Source organism: Castanea sativa, chromosome 1 (genome assembly GCF_040712315.1).
Source record: "Castanea sativa cultivar Marrone di Chiusa Pesio chromosome 1, ASM4071231v1".
In the NCBI taxonomy this organism is placed as follows: Eukaryota; Viridiplantae; Streptophyta; class Magnoliopsida; order Fagales; family Fagaceae; genus Castanea; species Castanea sativa.
The window spans coordinates 27,800,448-27,822,365 of NC_134013.1; the positions used below are offsets into that span (position 1 = coordinate 27,800,448).

General features: G+C 33.6%; 1 protein-coding gene and 1 long non-coding RNA gene across 5 annotated transcripts; one reads left to right on the top strand and one right to left on the bottom strand.

The window, feature by feature from the left end:
• The first annotated feature begins 2,729 nt into the window (after positions 1 to 2,729).
• Positions 2,730 to 6,522, top strand: LOC142622752 (uncharacterized). The gene is made up of 3 exons (XR_012841959.1): positions 2,730 to 2,922; positions 5,894 to 6,001; positions 6,099 to 6,522. It is a non-coding gene; the product is annotated as an uncharacterized LOC142622752 (long non-coding RNA).
• A 3,960-nt stretch (positions 6,523 to 10,482) lies between these two features.
• On the bottom strand, positions 10,483 to 20,749 carry LOC142622906 (protein root UVB sensitive 4-like). Of its 4 annotated transcripts, XM_075796468.1 has the most exons (12): positions 20,639 to 20,749; positions 15,940 to 16,053; positions 15,058 to 15,698; positions 14,358 to 14,504; positions 14,032 to 14,178; positions 13,070 to 13,132; positions 12,912 to 12,988; positions 12,284 to 12,389; positions 11,583 to 11,685; positions 11,307 to 11,458; positions 11,126 to 11,191; positions 10,483 to 10,948 (listed from the first exon to the last, which is right to left on the bottom strand). In XM_075796468.1, exons 3-12 carry the CDS (start codon positions 15,547 to 15,549, stop codon positions 10,712 to 10,714), a joined length of 1,590 nt encoding a protein of 529 aa, XP_075652583.1. In that variant the 5' UTR covers positions 15,550 to 15,698; positions 15,940 to 16,053; positions 20,639 to 20,749; the 3' UTR covers positions 10,483 to 10,711. The 4 variants fall into 4 exon arrangements, with proteins under 4 accessions (XP_075652583.1, XP_075652586.1, XP_075652585.1 ...); XM_075796471.1 differs by lacking the exon at positions 14,032 to 14,178; XM_075796470.1 differs by lacking the exon at positions 15,940 to 16,053 and having other exon boundaries at positions 20,639 to 20,736.
• Positions 20,750 to 21,918: the final 1,169 nt, after the last annotated feature.

The window sequence follows — 21,918 nt, forward strand, 5'->3', positions numbered from 1 at the left end:
TGTGAATGAATTGGGCAATGTGCTGCAAAGCTCTTATTTGTTAACTTTCTCCTACAAATAATGGCATATTGTGTGAACACCTTTTTTGATTTTTTCTTGCCTAATCTGAGTCCACCTGCCCCAAGATATTGACTACTGACTTCACCGACCCATCCATATTCCATGTCTAAAATGTTTATTACGACTAGATTGGGAAAATCATTGACGTAATGAATTTCTAAATAGAAAAAGTGCTTGCGTTTTAAATTTTTGATCTTCCAGAGATGGAAGAAAAGTTTAAATGTTAGTAGGATGATAAAGATGGATCATTATAGAACAGATTCCACAAATTTCAAATCTTACCTTATTTATCTAAAGAAAACTGCTAAATTTCTTTGTCATTTAGATAAACAAACTCATTTTTGTTTCTCTTAAATAAAAAAAAAACTTGAGTATATTTTTGGCAGAATTTCTAATATATTTAAAATAAAAAATGTTTGATTTTTAGTTGATTTTATAATAATATTGTATGATAAGCTTCTTAGACATCACAATTCACACGTCAATAATCTAATATATATATTTAATTGAGTTTAAATTCTATTATATATTTAAACTCTCGATTAGAATTTTGCCAAATTATATTTCTTTAAATGATAGAAATTAGAATAAATAGTTTCATATACAAACACAGGCATAGATTCATAAAATAATAACTTCACACTTTGGTGCGATGGTCACTCTACAAGTACAAGTGATAGGAGTCTCTAGAAGGAAGTTTCACACACATATACACTTAGATTATATTAGAGTAAAATTTCTATCTTGTATATAAAAAAAATGATTCATAAAATAAAATAAAAATATCTATTAATTATTACACAATTATATCTTTAATAGTTTCAATTAAAAACACAATCATAATAAATACCTATTAATAACTACCATAATGATCAAATTCATATTTAATATTCCATATACAAACATAATCAAAATAAATGTGTATTAATAACTATCATAATTTTCAAATTTCATTTTTTTTAGATAATTCAAATTTCATATTTATATACAAATAAAAGAAAACATCATTTTTTTTTTGGATAAAAATATAAGTTCATATTTTATTAAACTTCTATGTGCATTGCGTGAGTGATTGCCTGATATATATAGTGTCGTTAGAGCTTGTTTGTCACCATCTTGTTTTGTTTAATTTTTTAGCTTGTTTTGTTTTTTCAGATTTTTTTAAAACCTCACTGTAAGTGCATAATTGCACCCGGGCTCAAAAACAAGTGTTGGGCTCATACCCAATGAGCCTTATACAATAAAACTTATAGAGAATGGGTTTGAAATCTAGGTTCAGGATGTTGGAAGTTCGATTAACAAACTAAAGTGCCACAATCTAAACAAATGGTAGACAAATATGACAAAGAGACCTCCTTGGACGTAAGCCGAGGACAATATGTGTATATATGTTCTCTTTCTATGTCAAAGTTTACAATTCCTAGTCCCTGTTTTCTCTCAGCGGAAAGTGTAGAGATCCTCATTTCTTTCCTCTTTCGTTTCCTTATATATTTCTTCTTCACTGGTTCATACACGTGTCATACAAATCTCCCACCTGGATATTTGTCACATCCACCACCTTCTTGAAATCTTCAAATAATAATAGGAAGGCTGAATCATATTGTTCAGAGGTCATTTTCCCATTAATGCGGCCAGGGAGGTAGATGCAGGGTCTTTAATGTGGTGGTAGCAGCCTTTCCCTTAGATATTTCTCTCACATCCTCGCTTCTAGAGGGTGCTTGGATCACCCTCGCTTCTAGAGGGTGCTTGGATCACCCTCTTACCCATCAGTTTTTTCAGAATTCTGCCTTTAACCCGCTTAGCAAGTCCCGGGTAGTTGTCAGGCCTGTCCGAGGAGACATTCCTCCTCGGACAACTCCTCGGACCTTTATAATGCAGATTGATTTGTGGGCCTAGAGGTCCTGATCAAAAACAAACTGGTACCAACCAATCAAGCCCAAAACCCAAATGTTTATTCAGGAGTTTTCACCCCGACACTCACATTTTCCTAATATATGCGTGTGCTTTAATTTACTTTAAAAGAAAACAAATTAGTAAAAAGACAAATAAATTGATGCCAATAAGAACTTAGAATTTTTTTTAATCCCATAAAAAAATATTTTATTTTTAATAATAAACAGCATCAATTCCAATGATTCATATCGTACGCTAGTTACAGATCATTACAGTGCAATGAATCATTTTTTTCATTTACCTCTTTATTAAAAATAAAAATAAAAATGAAAATAAAAATCCCGCTTGTGTCTATATATTTAAATTTTCTAAACTGTTACTATAGCTTTCAAAAGCTGTTTCTCAAAAAAAAAAATGCTTTCAAAAGCTTGGACCAAATTAAAATCTAGATTTTTTTTTTGCTAACGGAAATCTTCAGAGTAAACGTAAATTTTTTTTTTCTTTCACAAATGCATATGTTCAATTTAAGGTGTCAAAATAGGTGGGAATCTCCCCACTAAAGAGGCAAAATTTTCTTATTCTGTGCTCTTTTACATATGATTACAACGAGGGTCATTTTACTGTACCCCTTATTTTTTTTAGTGGGTACGGTACCCACCCAACTCTATACCATTAATCGGTATTATTTTAATTGTGACCGTTAATTTAAGTTTGGTGCGAAACTTGTTACCGGGAGACTAGGTTAGTGTATAAAAGCCACACAAAAAAAAAAACGAAAAACAGGTGATTCTCTCTCAACTTCATATCCTCTCTCTCTCTCGTGTGCTCCCTCTTTTTCCTTCTCTTAAAAAAACCTCAGATTGCTGCTTCCTCTCCCATGTCCGTCAACTTCACTTCATCCCATCAGCATCCTCATTTACTCACTGCTAAGGGTTTTTAAGGGATCAACTCGTTTTGATTTTGTTTAAGGTAAGAATCAAACAAAACCCTAATTTCTCTTTCATTGTTTGATGCCCCTTTTTCTTTTTTGATTTTTGAGAAAATTTTGGAAGTTCACTCTTAAATTTCATTTCACTGTAATTTTGGCAAATTTCTGTGTTGGTGAGGTACCAATTTTGTTCTTTCATAGTTTCTCAAAAAAAAAAAAAAAATTGTTCTTTCATATAAGTGGCAGTGAAAGTGCTTGTTGAAATGCTTTTTAGGGATTCAGTTTTTCCAAAACTTGTGGCCCTGTGTTCTGCTCATCAGGGGGTGTGGGTTCTTGTTAGTGTGGTGTTGAAATTTTATTTGTATTTATTTTATTAGTTAGCAAAGGAAAAAGGCAACAACTATGTATTTAAAGGGGAAGGGTTTGTATAAAGAAATAAATTTTTTCTTTTATGTCCTAGGGAGGACACAGGTATAGAGTTTCTATTTCATTTCTTATCTGTGTGGTGTACAACTAAGTTGTAATTCTGTAGCTATTGCAGCATCTCGGAATCAAATCTCGAATTTTGTTTTGAGTGTTTTCTACTTTTAGAGTTTGAGAGCTGTTGTGTTGCATTTTGGCTAGTACAGAATTGGGTTTTTTGTACTTTTGCTTGCTATTTGCATCTCAAGTTGTTTCTGGTGTCTGTGCTAATAAAATTTTCTGATTTATCAACAAAAAAAAAATTAAGAGATTGTAGATCAAAATAACGAAATTTTTAGAAACATCCTGTTATTTTATATTTACATGTTGAATCAATCAATAGCATTTTTGGATGGTCAACTAGAATGAAACGGACTGCTACTTTTTATGCTAGTGCTTACTCAATGGCAAGGTTTTTGTTTTGTTTTTTATGACTGTCTCACTAGGTAAATTTAGTTGCTCATGTCATAGACCTGCTCATGTCCAATTTCAAGGCACACATTACCTCTCTCCTTTTTTTTTTTTCTTTTTTTTTCTTGATAAAAGAAAAAACCTCACTGCCATATAGCACTTTTTAGTGATGTGGTTATCAACTTGAGACTAGGCTTAAGTCGACTTACCGGGACTTTTGCAGCAACTTGTCCCTAGTCACTCCGATGCATTGCCCATATGCCTGCTTGAGTCTTGATATTCTGTTATTTGGTAAATATTAGTGCAAACCAGTTATTACACACAAATATGCACACACTTCTTGCACTGAAATCATGACAGTTATGTGCTACAATTGGTATTTGTCAGTATGAAATAAACATTGCCCATATTATTTACTCTTCTTTTCTTCACCAGCCTATGGAAGTACTTGTTTTATAGGGTTTTGACTTAAATTAGCACAATCCTATTTACTAAGCAAATAGCACGATTTTTACATTCCATCCATTGATGAGACCGGCTGAATCAACCCTTACAATTGGAACTGTTGCTGTTTCAATCAATCTGACCATTTCACATGCCACTGAACTGAGTTCATCTATCCCCTGCATCTCAGTATCATTCTGCTGAATGAACTTCAATGCCTTAGAATCGCTGTCCTCCATATACTGAAATGAGTCTCTCTTAATAAGCTGCAAATATTGAATTGCATTAATTTCTGAAACCTCCCAAGGCAAGCAAATAGGCAAAATAGCCAACAACCCCACCAACAGATTCCCTCACGCCTTAAACCGTTGCACTTCTTATTCTTCTTTAATCACTTGATCCTAGGACTTTTTCTCTCCCAATTTCGACCAATAGACTGAGAGGAGGTCAAAAGCTATAGCTAGGTAGCTCTATACTATATTTCTTTGGATTTTTATTGTGGTGCCTGCTTTGCTTGCTTTACCTCTAATTATAACATTGTCCCTCCATCCCATGTGTGTTGTTGCAGTGGAAATTTGCATAGCATGTAAATATATGAGTTCCAAGGTCAGGCTGCTATTGGCTTGGTCTTTGAGAGACTTGATTAAAGAGGTGGACAAAAAGACACCCATGTTTCTACTCATAACTGAGATTTTAAGAAAGCTTTTGCAGGCCATATTGTCCTTTTCTTTAATTTAAAAGGCGAACACACTTTCTTAAGTGTTACTCTAATTCAAGGGAATATTTGAATCGCTTTATTAATTAACCTCCTCCTTTATTTTTTTTCTTCTTCTTTGGCCCTTATGTTCTTCCTTTGTTTAATTAGATTGAATGTTCTTATTGTTGTTTGGAACTTGAATTTTCTTTTGTTGTTAACTTTTTTTCCCCCTCATTGTTCAACAAATAATAGACACCATCTTGGAAATTTGGGTTGGTGGGGTTGCAATCTCTCTTTTCTCACACACATTTTGGCATGAAATGAGGGTGAAGAAAATGTAAGATATTTGAAACTTTTTTTTTTAAGGTGATGGTATGTTTCAACCATGCATGGCATTTAGGCCAAACTCACTTGTTTGCTTGTGGAGACAAGAAAGACACTCTCTTTACAAACTCCAGTTTCTCTCTCTCTTTCTTTCTCTGTCATTACTATTATGCCCTGTGTTTCTATGTGTGAGACTTCTCTGCTCACACTTGCAAGTAGGCTTGCCTCCTAGTAACTCCCAATATATTTTCTCAGCAATGAGTGACATGGAAGAAGCTTTTCACTTTTTGACAGGTTGAACCAATAATGCCAGACCAAAAAATAAATCCACAAGGCCATAGACTACAAGTGTTAGTGGTACATAGGTTCACCAATTACCATACCTAAAACCTTATGGGTTAAAGGGGACATAAACTTCCCTTGAACTATCCTCTGTTGCAAATCTGGAGGGAGGATTTAGAATCTAAATGTTTTAGGTTAAGCAAGTCTAAAATAGAGTACTTGGAGTTTAAGTTTAGTAAAAGGAGATTTAAAGATGGAGTGGTATAACGTGTAGGGCAAGAAATACTTTAGAGTGAAAAAACATTTATAGGATCTTTCAACTATGAAATTTATTTACTTTTTAATGTATGTCATTGCTTACCTTGTTTTTATTTCATGCTATATTGCGATAGGAGTATGGGGAGAGTGAAGAACATTGAAGAGCAAGATGCTACTAAAGAGCAAGATGCTCTCCAAGTTAGCCCTCCGAAAAGATCACTTGGATCATTTTTAATTTATTAGTAAGATTCACGCAATTCATTATATATTCACTTGTTTTACAGTTTTCACATAATTTGCTTTAATTGCTTCTTTATCAACAGTGTCTACTTTTTGTAGGAGAACTGGTTGGAACATTTGCGATACAAGTTGGCATCAAATCTAGTGCTTTCAAAAGAAAATGAACAATGTTCCAAAATAATAGAAAATGCTAGAAATATTCCACTACATGATTATTTTCGATCACTCAAATGACAGTGATTTGTATAAATTGTTGACTGAATTTTCTGGAAAATGCTACAATTTAGTGAATTTTCTCTTTTATTGAAAGGGAGATTGAATTTGTATCATTCATGAATCATGATTACAAATGTATGTATTGTATGCACACATGCAATGTAGTTGACAATTAGATTTGTGATGTTGCCCGTGTGAGGTTGGCTAGGAGTGCTCATGTTTACTGAATACAATTGAATGTAATTGTTAACTATTGATAACATTGCATTTCGGCAAACTTTGAAATCTAAAATTATTTTGAAATGTAGTTTTTGCTTTTGCTTGGTTGCTTCATTTTGTTATTTCCTAACAAGAATATCATTAGCTATTTTAATTAGAATGCATAATTTATTTGCTTCTAAATTTTACACTCTCTTTCCCTTCATATCTGGGATATTAAGTTCTTCAAGAACATGCTCTAAGGCCTAAATTTTTTTTAGGTTTTAATTTCAAGTTCTTCAAGAAAACACACTGAAGCCTAAATTGTTTTAGGTTTCAATTTTTTTTCTTCTTTAGAGTTCACAGTTACATCATTGTATGGTCTAAATATATAGCTTCTTTGAAATCATTTAGAGGAGCAAGTGTTTCCTAACAAATAATGTTTGCTTTGGGTCACATTTTTTTTCATTGAGAAAATTTAACACCATAAAGACACCAAAAAGTTGAGATGTGTTTGATTAAAATACTCATGAGATGTCAATAATCACCAAGTTGTCTTGAAAATCTCTAACATGACCAAAATATCTTTTCAATCGCTAAAAAAAAAAAAAATCCAAGATATCACTCCAACATGGCCAAATTGAGTCGTTTTGACGCTATTATGGTCATTTTCAAAATATTTAGTATTGTAATCATTCTAGGTATTTTTAGCGCTACTTTGTTCATTTTCAGTGATTTTTTTTATTAATTTTGAAAGTTTAAAAATGCATTTTAGTCATTTTATATATTTTTAGGACTATTTTTTGAAATCCTTAATTTTTAGGTATTTTTGTAAATTTTCAAGTTTATAACTATTTTGGGGAAAATTCATTGTTAACATTTTAATTATTACCAAGATTGTTATGAATCAATAAAAGTATATGTGATATTGGTACTGCTTAATGTGACTAAAAAATAACAGAACTATTGTTTTTTTTTTTGAAAAAAATAATAAAACTATTGAATATAAAAAAAGTATGATCATATGTGATTTAGTACTGCCCAATGTGACATTAGAACTATCAAATGTGAGAAAAGAATAACGGTACCACCAAATGTAACAAAAGTATAATCAAATGTGATGTTGGTATTGCCTAATGTAACGATGAAACTGTCAAATATGAGAAAAAAAGTAAGGATACCATCAAATGTGACAAAAGTACGGTCATTTTTAAGGTTCCAAGCGTATTTAAGTAATTTCTTAGGTTATGAGGTCATTTAAGTGATTTTTTAAGTTTCAATGTCATTAAGTTATTTTTTAGGTTCTAAGGATCTTCTAGTAATTTTAAAGGGTTTCAAAGGTATTTTGGTCATTTTCAAGTGTTATAGGGTATTTTTGGTGATTGTTTTAGGTTTTTTGGTTATTTTGATCATTTTTTTATTTATTTATGTTTTAGGGTAATTTCGGACATTTTTTTAGGTTTTAGGATCATTCGGTCATTTTTTTAGGTTTTAAAGGTATTTTGATCATTTTTTAGGTTCTAAGGGTATTCCGGTAATTGTTGAGGGTTTCGGGTGTATTTTTGCCATTCTTAAGTTTAATGAGGTATTTCGGTCATTTTATAGGTTTCAAGAGTATTTCAAATTTTTTTAAGGTTTTAGGGTCATTTCTATAATTTTTTAGGTTTAAGGTGCATTACAGTCATTTTTTAGGTTCTAAGGGCATTATTATTACTTTTTAAGTTACAAGGTCATTTTAGTCATTTTCTTAGGTTTCATGGTCATTTAGGTAATTTTGTTTTGTATCTAAGAGTATTTTGTTTATTTTTTAGGTTTAGAGGGTATTTCAATCATTTTTTAGATTTTAGGGTCATCTCGGTCATTTTTTAGGTTTTAAGGATATCCCAATAATTTTGAGAGTTTTGGGGTTATTTTGGTAATTTTTTAATTGTTAGAATGCATTTTGGTAATTTTTGTATATTTAAGAGTATTTTGGAATTATAGAGACTTTAAGAGTATTTTTGTTATATATATTCTCCGATTATTAGGTAATTTGGTGGGATCAGTTTGGATTGGCTACACCCATATGTAATGTTGGTACAACTTAATGTGATGATGGCATTGTCAAATGTGACAAAAGAATTGTCATATTATGTAGTTCTAACATCACATGTGAAGATGAAACCGTCAAATGTAATAAAAAAGTAAAAGAACCACCAAATGTGACAAAAAAACTGTTATATGTGATGTTGGAACTGCACAATGTGAGGATGAAATCATCAAATGTGAAAAAAAAGAGTAAAGGAACCATTGAATGTGACAAAAGAACTGTTACATGTGATGTTGAAACTGCATAATGTGAGGATTAAACCGTCAAATGTGATAAAAAAAAAGTAAGGGAACCACCAAATGTAAGAAAAGAACTCACATGTGATGTTGGAACTGCATAATGTGAAGATGGAACCGTCAAGTGTGAAAAAAGTAAGGGAACTACCAAATGTGAGAAATGAACTGTCATATGTGATGTTGGAACTACACAATGTAAGGATGAAACCGTCAAATGTGAGAAAAAAAGTAAGGGAACCACCAAATGTAAGAAAATAACTGTCACATGTGATGTTGGAACTGCAAAATGTGAAGATAAAACCTTCAAGTGTGAGAAAAAAGTAAGGGAACCACCCAATGTGACAAAATAATTATCACATGTGATGTTAGAACTGCAAAATATGAATATAGAACCGTTAAGTGTGAGAAAAAAGTAAGGGAACCACCCAATATGACAAAAGAACTGTCACATGTGAAGTTGAAACTGGATAATGTGAAGATGAAACTGTCAAATGTGAGAAAAAAATAAAGGAACCACCAAATAAGACAAAAGAATTGCCACATGTGATATTGGAACTGCACAATGTGAGTATGGAACCGTCAAATGTGAGAAAAAAGTAAGGGAACCACCAAATGTGAGAAAAAAACTGTCACATGTGATGTTGAAACTGCACAATGTAAGGATGGAACCGTCAAGTGTGAGAAAAAATAAGGGAACCACCCAATATGACAAAAGAATTGTCACATGTGAAGTTAGAACCGCACAATGTGAGGATGAAACCGTTAAATGTAGAAAAAAAAAATAAGGAAACACCAAATGTGACAAAAGAATTGTCATATGTGATATTAAAACTGCACAATGTGAGGATAGAACCGTCAAATTTGAAAAAAAAAAATAAAGGAACCACCAAATGTGAGAAAAGAACTCACATGTAATGTTGGAACTGCATAATGTGAAGATGGAACTGTCAAGTGTGAGAAAAAAAATATGGGAACCACCCAATGTGACAAAAGAACTGTCACATGTGATATTGGAACCGCATAATGTGAGAATGAAATCGTCAAATGAGAAAAAAAAGTAAGAAAACCACCAAATGTGAGAAAAAAATTGTCATATGTGATGTTGGAACTGCATTATGTGAGAATGAAACCGTCAAATGAGAGAAAAAAATAAAAGAACCACCCAATGTGAAAAAAGAACTGTCATGTGTGATATTGAAACCACACAATATGAGGATGAAATCGTTGAACGTGAGAAAAAAAAGTAAGAGAACTACCAAATGTGGAAAAAAAAACTGTTACATGTGATGTTAAAAATGCACAAAGTGAGGATGAAAGCATTAAATGTAAGAAAAAAGTAAGGGAACCACCAAATGTGAGAAAAGAACTATCACATGTGATGTTGGAACTGCATAATGTGAAGATGGAACCATCAAGTGTGAGAAAAAAGGAAGGAAACCACCCAATGTGACAAAACAACTGTCACATGTGATGTTAGAACCGCACAATGTGCGGATGAAACCGTCAAATGTGAGGAAAAAAAGTAAGAGAACCGCACAATATAAAAAAAGAACTGTCACATGTGATGTTGGAACTGCACAATGTGAGGATGAAACCATCAAATGTGATAAAAAAGTAAGGGAACCACCAAATGTGAGGATAGAACCGTCACATGTGAAAAAAAAGTAACCTGGTATAGCAGGTCACTTACTAGTGGGTACCGTACTCCCCTTTTTTGGGAGGTACCGTCGAATTTCCCTTACCACAGATGATAGCTGCACACACACACACACACACACACATATATATATATATATATAAAACACAGTTTTACAGATGGCTTACGCACTAATTGTCAGCTATAAATTAAGCTTCATCCCCAAAACCTCTCCTATGGTATAGGAGTAGCCGCCAATCTTAAAGAGAAACCCTTTTCTTTTTTTTTTTCTTTTTTTGACGAAAGAAGGTAGAATTAAAGAGAGACTTTGAAATCTTCAGTCATCTACAAAACTGTATCTAGCCTGCTCCTCTGTGCTTAACAAAATGTTTTTAGCAGCCCAACCGAGTCCCAACATTTGTTCATTCAACAGAGACAAATCCCTTTGGGCACATCTCTTGCTCTCCTCAATCACTTTGAACCATTCATTGAGAACAGAATCAAGCAAGTCACCAACTCCAAGAATGTTTTCCCACCAACTGCTCACAAGGAGGGCCTTACGGATGTAGCATGCCTAAACAACATATATATTATTACAAATTACACCAAATGTAAGATTATTGTAAGTACATAAGGGGAAATTAGCCATAGACAAGGTTTCCATTCAGCCAGCAATAGCAAATAAAATGATGAAACGGTAATGGTGTGTTTTACATTATTAATATCGAAGCTCTTAAAAAAATCCAGTTACCTGCAACAAACCCATGATAATATCTGCAGTGCTGGCCCCTTCCCGTAGACAAAGAAGCATACCTTGCTAGAATTTCATACATTAGGGAAAAAAAAAAAGAAAACAAAATCGTGAGAACGTCACTATAGGTATGGTGCTCCATGAATAACCATGTGACAGCCTAGTTCCCTAATTTACTCACCTGCTTAGTTCTTTTTGCTCCTTTGCGGGAGATCTCCATGCATATCAAGTAATAATCCTCACCACTTGAATATTGCATTGCCATCATTGACAACTTGGGTATCTGATCCTTCAGATTTAAGCACCCTATTCTGATGGGCCAAATTGTTTTGTCTGACTCAAACCCCAATAATTGAGTATAAGCTTCACTATTGATGTGCACTAAATTCTATAGCAGTATATAACTATATATCATAGCATTATACACAGCTAGAGAAACACAGTAGTGAGACCTCACCTTTGCTCCACAAAAAATTAAGTTCTTCCTCTTTACTCACTTCTGCAGGAGAAGGCACATATCCTGATCCAATCCAAATATTTAGTATGATCTCAAGTCTATCCTGAACATAAAAGTGAGGTTACTGTCAGATCATGAGCTTCATAATTTTATGAAGAAAAAAAGTATTAATGGTGCACATATGTTGTAAATTTTGTGAAAGCAAAATTGTCCACAGAAAGATCATAGCCTTTACCCCTGTTCTTTTTACCCACTACTTGAGCATGATTTGTAACATGAAGGAGGCTGTTTAGTGTGTGCCTTCGGAAGCAAAATCTAATTGAACCCAGGGGCAGTGACAGAAGAAACCTTTCATCCCAAAACCAGGGATGTAGCAAATGCAACTGAACACTTAATGTGTAAGTAAAAAGAAAAGCCAAGGAGAAAAGCAAAGGCATTTGAATTTGACAGAATCATTAGCTATTAAATGTCTTTAATCTAACGTGGATGGAAAATTCTACTAATAAGTTCCAGCTGACTAAACTGGCCCACTGAGCAAAAAATCTGGATAAATAATGAGTGTGGGTCATGTATATAGCACAGGAGGACAAAATCCTTTGTACCTATAAAGTTTCCCAAAAGCAAAAAATCATTGACGTAACCAGTCAATTCAATCCCTTAAACACTCCCCAGTCTTATAAAACTTACTAACACTAACCCACCTTTGTTAGTGTCTGCAGATGGACATGCTTAAGCCCCTGATATATTCCAAAAAGGTCAACTGCTGAGAAAATGGGGTATATAACAAAAGGTAAACCTGCTCGCAAGCTTCAACATTATGAAAACATTAAAAAGTCAGGAAACTATGGAAGCATAATTTTCTATAATGAATATGATATACATCTCAGGCACAGGTAAAAATAACACATAATATTGTTTCTCATATAAATAAAAATAGGCACAATTCACATTTTACAATTATATCAATTAATTTTACTCAAATTCAAGACAGCAATTTTCAATACCAAGATTTTATGTTCATTGTATGAATGAGAACCTTTAGTGACAAGCCAATGGAAGTCAATATAATCATTATCAGTACCTAACTGATAACATACCAATGAGGCAGGATGTTATAATATATTTTGGCATAAGTATAAGCAGACAGTCACACCCATGTGCAGGTTTTAATATTACTTGGTTTTTAACTGATAATAAGATTTAATTTGACAATATAGTGAGTTCAATAATACAAATGGGAAGAAAACTTGTGCTTCATATTTTTTTTAGTGAATTAACAGGATCACCTCAGAACTAAAATAGATTATCAGAGTAGGAGGGTAAGAAAACCTTTGATTGTTCTTCAGTAATATATTCAGAACAGCAGCAAGCAAAAGGCCAAGGTTATCAAAGCACACTGTTTGAATCTGAAACCCATACCAATAATTAGGATATAATTCCATGTTATCAAAGAAAAACAAAACATGCTAGGGAAAATTATAACAGACCTGTGCCTTTGCAGAAACTTCACCAAGGTTATCTGCTATTGCAAAGCTTCGGCGAATAGCTGTCTGCTTAAACAAAGTAACAACATTAAAACTACATATTAAAAGCTGGAATATTCTGTTACAAGCAAAAATGCTTTCCAAAGCACAGTAGTCTCTTGATTAGTTATGAAGCAAGTATGTCTTAAATCAAGCTGTAAACCCACCATACCGTTGTTAGATATTTAAGTTTGAAGAAAAGTTGTTTCTGTTTGAAGAAAATAGCAAAGCATTAACAAGTATTTTTAGACTTCTGAGGTTGAAAACAAATGATCAACACAAGAATACCTTTGATAGAACAACAGGCTGCTGAAACTTATACATATTTAATGTATTAAGTAATTAATATCTCCAAACGTGGCCTGAAACTGCTGAAAATTTTGAGTTATCTTCAAAATAGCCTTTATTCCACTTCTTTAATAATATTGATATTCTTTTCAAGACAACAATATACTTTGTGCTTTTTTTTTTATTATTGGTTCTTCAACTTTTTCCCTTTTCCGCTCTTGACACTCATTTGATTCATTTTAATGCAAGAGATAGGGTATCTAATGGTGCAATTTTTTCCATGAATATAGCACGGACTCTCAAGAAGTAGCCATAATTTTTTTATGGCCACATCTGTCATCAAGCTTATAGCATTTAGACTATTCTTTGACTCCAAATTAGTACCAAAAAAGGAAATAAAGCAACAGCAAACACAGAGGAATATTATTGGAAACATAACAAAGCATTAACCCGAGAAATATTTAGCAAAGAAAAGAGTTTTTTTTTTCTTTACAAAAAAAATTTATGTGACAGTGTAACATCTGCTGTTCCTGGCTTCTGGCATGTAATACTGATAGCAATCAACAGAAATTTTTTTTGAAGATATGACAATTCTAGTTACAAGAAAAGGGCTTGAGCCTTGAGGTCTAAATACTTACATTAGTTGCTAGGTAGGATGCAAGGCTTATTTGTTTGGCAATGTTGGCAACAGATGCAAGAAGCAAAAAGTAACGAGGAAAGACAGGAGTCAGCAACTCCACTCCAATGCTTAAACTGAACATGACAGATGCTGAGAACCTAACTCTCTTTAAACAGGATAACAAAAAATAAATGATCGGCCAAAGCTATAGATTTCAAATTCTAGAGAATACAACAAGATTTCTCATCTTGCAGTTCAACAATAGCTGCCAATTTAGAGGCTTAAATATATGAAACCAATTATATAGAACATTTTGACTGATTTCTAATGGAATAGAAGTCATACCTTCAAATTGGTATCAAAAACAGATGCTAGGCCAGCAGTATAGATGCACCTACTTAGCCGTCCAAGTCCATCCTTCAAGACCCAGTTAAGGGCAGCAGCAGAGGGAAGTGAACGAGAGTACCCAATTCCTATAGCCCGTAACATTGCCTGATAACAGTACATTCCAAAAATACTTAGAAACCACACATAGCAAGTCTTCATCTGAACAATAAAAGGGTTTGGGAGAGAGCACTGAGCAGAGTTTCAATAAAACACTTATAACTTTCTATAATGACTTGGTGAATATTCTCAAACTCACCAAACCTGATAAACATAATAAATTGTTTCGACCAGAACTCTTCACTTGTTCCATTTATCACTTAATTCAAAAGACTTATTACTCAATGTATATCAACAAGTATCCATCAAAGCTTTTAAGTTCAGTTCAAACGCATAACTAACGAGGTTTGAACTATTCCTCTAAATATAAACATATTCCAACAACACCTTTATACCATAATCATAAAAATTCTATACAAGCAATTGCATTTGAGCTTAAGGCACCATATATGTACAATTAGCCCAAAAGATAGCACTTAATCCACACCATTACCTTTAAATTTCAATAAAATGATTCAATCCCAATATATATATATATATATATATATATATATATATATTTTTTTTTTTTTTTCAATATTGTAATGCAAAATTTTATTACCTGAGTGGCAAGCACCTGGAGTGCCGAACTGAAAACCTGGTGTAAAAGCTTCCACTTCACATAGTCCATGTAATTTCCACTAACTTGCTTTGGAATAAAGAAATCCCGAACAGCTGAACTACAAAGTCTGAACATTTTCCGAAACCCATCATCGAAATCAAACGAAAATGATGACACACCGCCGTCCACACAAACCAGTTGCAAACGATTCCCATCCCAAAAGTACCTTGAAACACTACCAGACCTCTGAATTACCACCGGGAGTCGACTTGGAGGGGCGGCTTTGGGTTTGGGTCTTGGTAATAGTTCAATGTCTTCCTCAGGTTCATAGCTGAGCGGGATTCTCAACGAATTGGTTAGGGTTCGGGTTTGAAATTGGTTTTGGGGTTTATAATAAGGAATTGATTTCCTGGATATGCAATTGGGTTCCAGAGATTTCCATGGAGGTGGAAATTGGTGGGAATTATAGGCTGTGTAGAAAGTGGATTGCATGAGAGAATTGAGGGTGTGAACTTAGGTATACAATTTGGGGGAATACTTTCCTGCCAAAATTCAGTGTTTTCCTTCTAACTGTTGTGGTTTATGAGGTTATCTTATTGTGTATTACAGTATACTCATAGCCTACTATGTACTGCACATAGCTGGAGGGAAAAATAAAAAGGTATCATCAAAGAAGTTAATTGAGTGGCTGCTTATATAAATTACTAGAATAAACCAATTTTAAAGCATTGAACAATAGAAACCTAGGTATGTGGTCAATTTAATACGCGTGTGTATTATTTTCAATATTTTATTAGGCTGTGCTATATCAAGCACTCGTTTGTTTTACTTTTCTGATTTTATCTTTAAACAAAGTGAAATGTTAACCATTGAAATCAACACCTTTTTTTTCCCAGTACTACCCATTTCAAAAGGTGGCTCCTCTCCATCTATTCTTTTGGCTCACTTCCATCCTCTATGCAAATGGCTCAAAGACAATTGTCAAGTGCATCAGTGCTGCCCATGTAGCACAATAGTTAGATTTCACTAATTACATAAGACAAAATACAAAAAAGTATTGCCATAGAGAAGCTCAACCCTATGATATATCAAAAGCCCAATTTTCAACAACAATCAAAGGAATTCACTAAAAAACAATGCAAACAGAAAAGGAACAAGGTGAGCCTAAGGTGGATGATTAAAAAGTCAAGACCAAGGAAGAAAACACGTTAGTGCTATGGGTCAATTTAACAAGCATTTCAAGTTATAAACCTTCCAGATCATTTACTTCTATCATTCCAAACAACTATAATGATATACGGGAATAAATTCTTTATTCTTAATTCCAAAGATGATTGAAGAGTCAAAAACACTAACCATTACATTAAAAATAGTTTAACATAGAAATTATAATTAAAGAAAATGTTTGTAATCCACAAATGAAAAGGCCTTATAATAATACACCAAAATGTTCACAGCCAACAATATCCACAAATAATTGTTGTTTTTTATATTTTGCTAGGTGATCGTGGGGGATAGAACCACTATACAAGAACACAATAGAAGCCTGGCCCCAGTTGCCAACTGGCCTAAAGGCCGTTAGCGATTCCTACTCATTATGAGTGTAAACCAGCTCAAATAAAGGGTTGCTTTTCATAGGGCAGTAAGTTCAACTCGTATGAACAGGTATATGCATGCTCCACAGCCCCGCCAATACATCACATGAACATGAAATCATTAAAATGGGATTGTAATTTGCTTTGATTTGATATGCCTGAAATCCAGTTGCATCATGGACTGCCAACCCCAAAAAGGAGACAAATAGACATTTACAAAATTATATATTTTCAATCTAATGAGATTATAGACTCATCCAAACATAAAACATCATCATTCTTAACCTAGACCACCTCAAAAAAGAAAACATAACAGCAAAACAACCAAAGTGATCAATTTCACATGATACCAGCCACATCAATCATGTTCATAAAGCATGTGAGGTGTATCACATCAAAAAAATATAGCAATAGCCCAATAAGCCAAATTAGATTTCGTAGGAGAAAAGGGAGATAGCCTAAGTTTACTGAATGGAAACCTATTAGCAAACAACCCAAACAAGAGAGGACAAAGACCTTCATCTCAATTTAAATTGTATGGAAACAAATTTGTCACCCACAACACTCTGATCAACCAGTACCCTATTCCCTTGCCAATATGATATATTATTGCTCAAGGAAATCAAGGTACCAATTACGTTTCATGAGATAACACTAAATCCACAAATAAAGTTAGCCATTCATGAAACATATTACTCAAATTTTATCAGCAAAAGCTGAAACTTGCATTTCATTCTTAACCAATGAAGAATCAAGATAGAAGACAAAAGAGAGATAAAACGTGTTAAATGAAGCCACATCATGCACTAAAGATTTTATGCCAATTACTTTCCATAAGATAACACTGAATCCACAAATAAAGTTAGCCGTTCATGAAACATATTACTCACATTTTATCAGCAAAAGCTGAAACTTGTATTTCCTTCTTAACCAATGAAGAACCAAGATAGAAGAGAAGATAGATAAAGCACATCATGCACAAAAGACTTTATACTACCTAATCTTCCCCACTGCCTGTTTCATGTAACCTAGCCTCCAAGAACTATCAATCTCAATACAGCATAACATAAAAAATGACCAAATATTATTTGTTTTGAATTTTCAAAAGAACTGAACTGATACATCAGACCAGTTAAGGAACTCACACATAGTAATGAAGATAATAATTGGTTACAGAATGAAAACTCCAAAGTCCAAATCCACTTTTTGTTGTAAAATCAGAAGCTCAAATACCAATATTGATTGTGAAATATTATAGGCTTTAGAAAGATCTCCAAGCAAATAAAAGGAACAAAGAAAATCTGAAAGAAAAGTAGACACAATCACACATGAAAACAGCAAGAATTTATGCAGTTCAGCAATAGCCTATGTCCATGGATGACAACTAAAGGAAATTTTCACTAATAAATTTGGAGAATACAAAGATGATGTAAAGGCACTCTCACATAACCCAATACACCCAAATAACTCTCTCGCAATTACAAAGATTAGAGGCTGCACCTAATACAAAGAGTAATTTTTCTCTACATTAAATTTTCTGCATAGCACCCTCATAGAGCTTTCCGTCTAACTAAATCAACAAACCAAGACAAATACAGATTGCCACAGAGCACAAACCAAATAGAGAGCTACCTCACAAACTAATTTACGACACACCACACTAGAGAGCACAAATAAAAAACCAATGTTGTGACACAGCTTTCTCTTCAAAAAGAGTAAAACATAACATTGTTATAGTCATGCGCAGGAAGACAAACAATCACTCAAGCCACATGTTAACAAATCTCCACCTTGGCTTTAATTCGATCAGGCATCACAAACAAAATTTGCAGACCACCAGATTTAATCAAATTTCTCTCCACCTAGGCAAGACTTCTCGCAAGCCACAAATGTCTCAAGTGATGAGACCAAATTAAAGCTCAACCAAAAGCAAAGTTAAAATAACCCAAAGCTACCTCCAAATGCTCTAATAGGCACCAAATGCCTGTGAAGATGGTGCCAAACCACCCCAAGATATCTCAGACAAGAAACTCCTCCATCACCTCCTACAAAACCCTTAAAGGCTAATTCAAATCATAAACACCAATCAAGTCCAAGCAGCGCTTCAACTTGTGCAATGGAACTGGCTTAAGTCATCCTGCCAGTTGGATTATTTGCAATTCCAACAAAACTAACGACATGATGCTTTTCTAGCAAGCCCCCACAAATCTGTGCGCACATGGTCAAGCATTCCTATTGTTTGATGAACTCCTGTGCCAACCTTGACTTTAGTTTGCTCTCCAAAATACAATGCTCATGAAATTCTAGTTTGCAGGCGTTGATACCCTTTAACAATTCTTGCTTCACAAGCCCATGCAAATCATTCTCGTCAACATGTCCCAAAAGTCTAGAAGTGTATGAATCAACCTCCCCAATTATATCAGAAACTGTGGTTGCTCCACCTATGACTGTACTCCATTTGACGAAAGACGTGTGCCCATCATCGCTACCAAAGAACCATATAATACCTTCGAAGTTCCATTCTCCATGATAATATTGAAACCCTTAGATTCTAAGAAACCAACTGAGATGAGATTCTTCTTCAAGTCTGGCACATATCGAACTTCATCAGAAAAAAACTGTTCCATCGTGCAACTTCAGCTTGATTTTACCCATCCCCAAAATCTCACAAGTTTGATCATTACCCATGAAAACTGAACCACGTTCTAACTCATCAAGGTTGTAAAACCATTCCCTATACGGAGACATGAAAGGTACAAGCAGAATCCATACTCCACTCATTTTAATGGAAAACAAATGATGATAAATCAATGCGAAATCAGAATCCTCATCACTACTATGTACTACATTAATACATTTGCATTGGAGTCCTTCTTGTCCTTATTTTTCAATAAAAGGACAACCTTTCTTCCAATGCCCCTTGTTGTGACAATAGGCACACTCATCTTTCCCAACTTTCTTACACTTAGACATGCCCCTAAATGCGTCCCTATGGCCCTGCTTATCTTTCTTATTATACTCATTATTAGCCAAAGCATTGGTCACATCATCAAATTTAATCTCATCCTTCCCATACAGCAATGTAGTGATCAGATTATCATAAGTATCTGGCAGTGAGTTCAAGAGAAAGAAAGCTTTATCCTCATCACTAATATCAACATCCAAGTTTTGCAAGTCAGTAAGTATTTTGTTATAATCATTCAAGTGCTCAGACATAGAAATGCCTCTACGGTACTGGAAACGGAAGAGCCTCATCTTCAAATACCGCCGCTTCCTCACACTCTTGGTCTTGTACTTGTCCTCCAATTTCTTCCACAACTCTTTAGCCTTCATCTCCCTCATAACAAAATACTTCTGATCCTCGGCCAAATACAAGCGGATGGTGCTGCAAGCCTGTCTATCGATCTTTTCCCAACATTTATCCTCCATCCCTTCAGGTTTGTCTTTCAAAGCAATATCCAACTCTTGTTGAACCAATACATCCATAACTTTGCATTGCCACATGCCGAAGTTTTTTGTTCCATCAAATTTCTCTACTTCAAATTCGGCATTAGAAACCATGGTCCTAACTGCCGAAGGTTTTGTACAATGATTATGAACGGTAACTTAAATCAACAAATCAAACCAAATAAAAATTTCCACAGAGCACAGAACAAATAGAGAGCTACCTCCTCACAAACTAATTTACGGCGCACACACGACACTAGAGTAGAGAGCAAGAACGAAAAACCAAGAGTTGCGGCACACTGCTTTTCTCTTCAATTTGGCACACCACAAGCAAATACAAAAGTTGTGAAGTCGGCTAGTAGGAAGAAAAGCAAAACACGGTATTGTCTGTTTAATAGTGGTGAGTACACACACACACAGGAAGTCAATAACAAAAAACAAAAAAAACCAAAAACAATTATTGAAGCCACGTGTATCACGTAAATAAAGTAAAAGCATCAACCCAATTTTTACAAGAAAAGAAAGAAAGAAATGGTTACCTGAGATTATATGAAGGCAAGGATTCATTCACGGTAGCGGCGCCAAAATAAGAAGAGACTAACTGGTGTTGAGACTTTGAGAGAGTTTAGAGTATAGGCATGGGGGGGTTTCTGTTTCATAATTTAGTAAAGCAAGTACTTATTAGAGGGTAGTTTAGGGCATTGCGAACTTATAAGAAACAATTTTGCCGACTGTAACCCAAATTTTTTTTTTTTTTTTTATCAATTTCGCGCCAAAATTTTGGATAATTTGGGTTGAGGTTTTTTCTTTTTTAATAAACAATTTGAGTTTTCACTTATATGAAATATCATATAAGTTTAACTCCAAAAAATATATATATATATATATATATTGGTAAATTCTTGTTATTTTTTTAATAATAATTCTTTGAATTTTATTTATTTTAAATTTAGGAGATCTAACTTATTTTTTAAAATCGTGTTTGGAAACATAATTTTAAGTGTCAAAAATCATGTTTCCAAAACACAATTTTAAAATAACATTCCAATAATTGGATTGGACTTAATAGGCATTTTGAATTATTAAGAATTTGCAATTTAATGGCATTGTTTGGAATACTTTATAAGAAGAACCTAGGGTTTGGATGCCCTTCTACACTTGTTGTAACAATTGAATGGTGTTAAAAAGAGCAAAAAAAATTATATTTTTTAATTATGCTTTTTAAACTTTTTTTTCAAGATTTAAAATTGGAAAATACCAATGACACTAATTTTTTATAAATAACTTACAAATGGATATGGCAAAGAGTGTGATTCATACCACTTGAGCAACATAATAAATAAATATTTTATAACTTTTTTTTTTATTGATAGCATCCCTTGCACCAACGAATATTTTGTATTAATTAGGTGCATAGGAAGAAACGTGTAATTACTTTTGCTTATATGTATCCGGGATCCTAAATGGATATGTTTATATGGGATCCTACGAATATAGGTTTACACTGATGTAAGAGCACTATCATCAGGTTTCTTATAAAAAATGTCATTTTAACACACCAAAAGTCTACTTTATTATTTTAACACATCATTTTACAATTCACCATTTATCACATCTTCTATTCTTTGATTCTAAACATTAAAATAATATATACAACAAATTAAATAATATATTTACTCAATATCCAACCAATATACAAATGCATAGCCTAGTGGTAGTCGCCACCACCCAAGAACCAACTACCACCTCTACAAACTACAGCCACAATCACCAGATCCTCCAACAAATTCCAAATCCAAAAACCTCAACAAAATTAAAA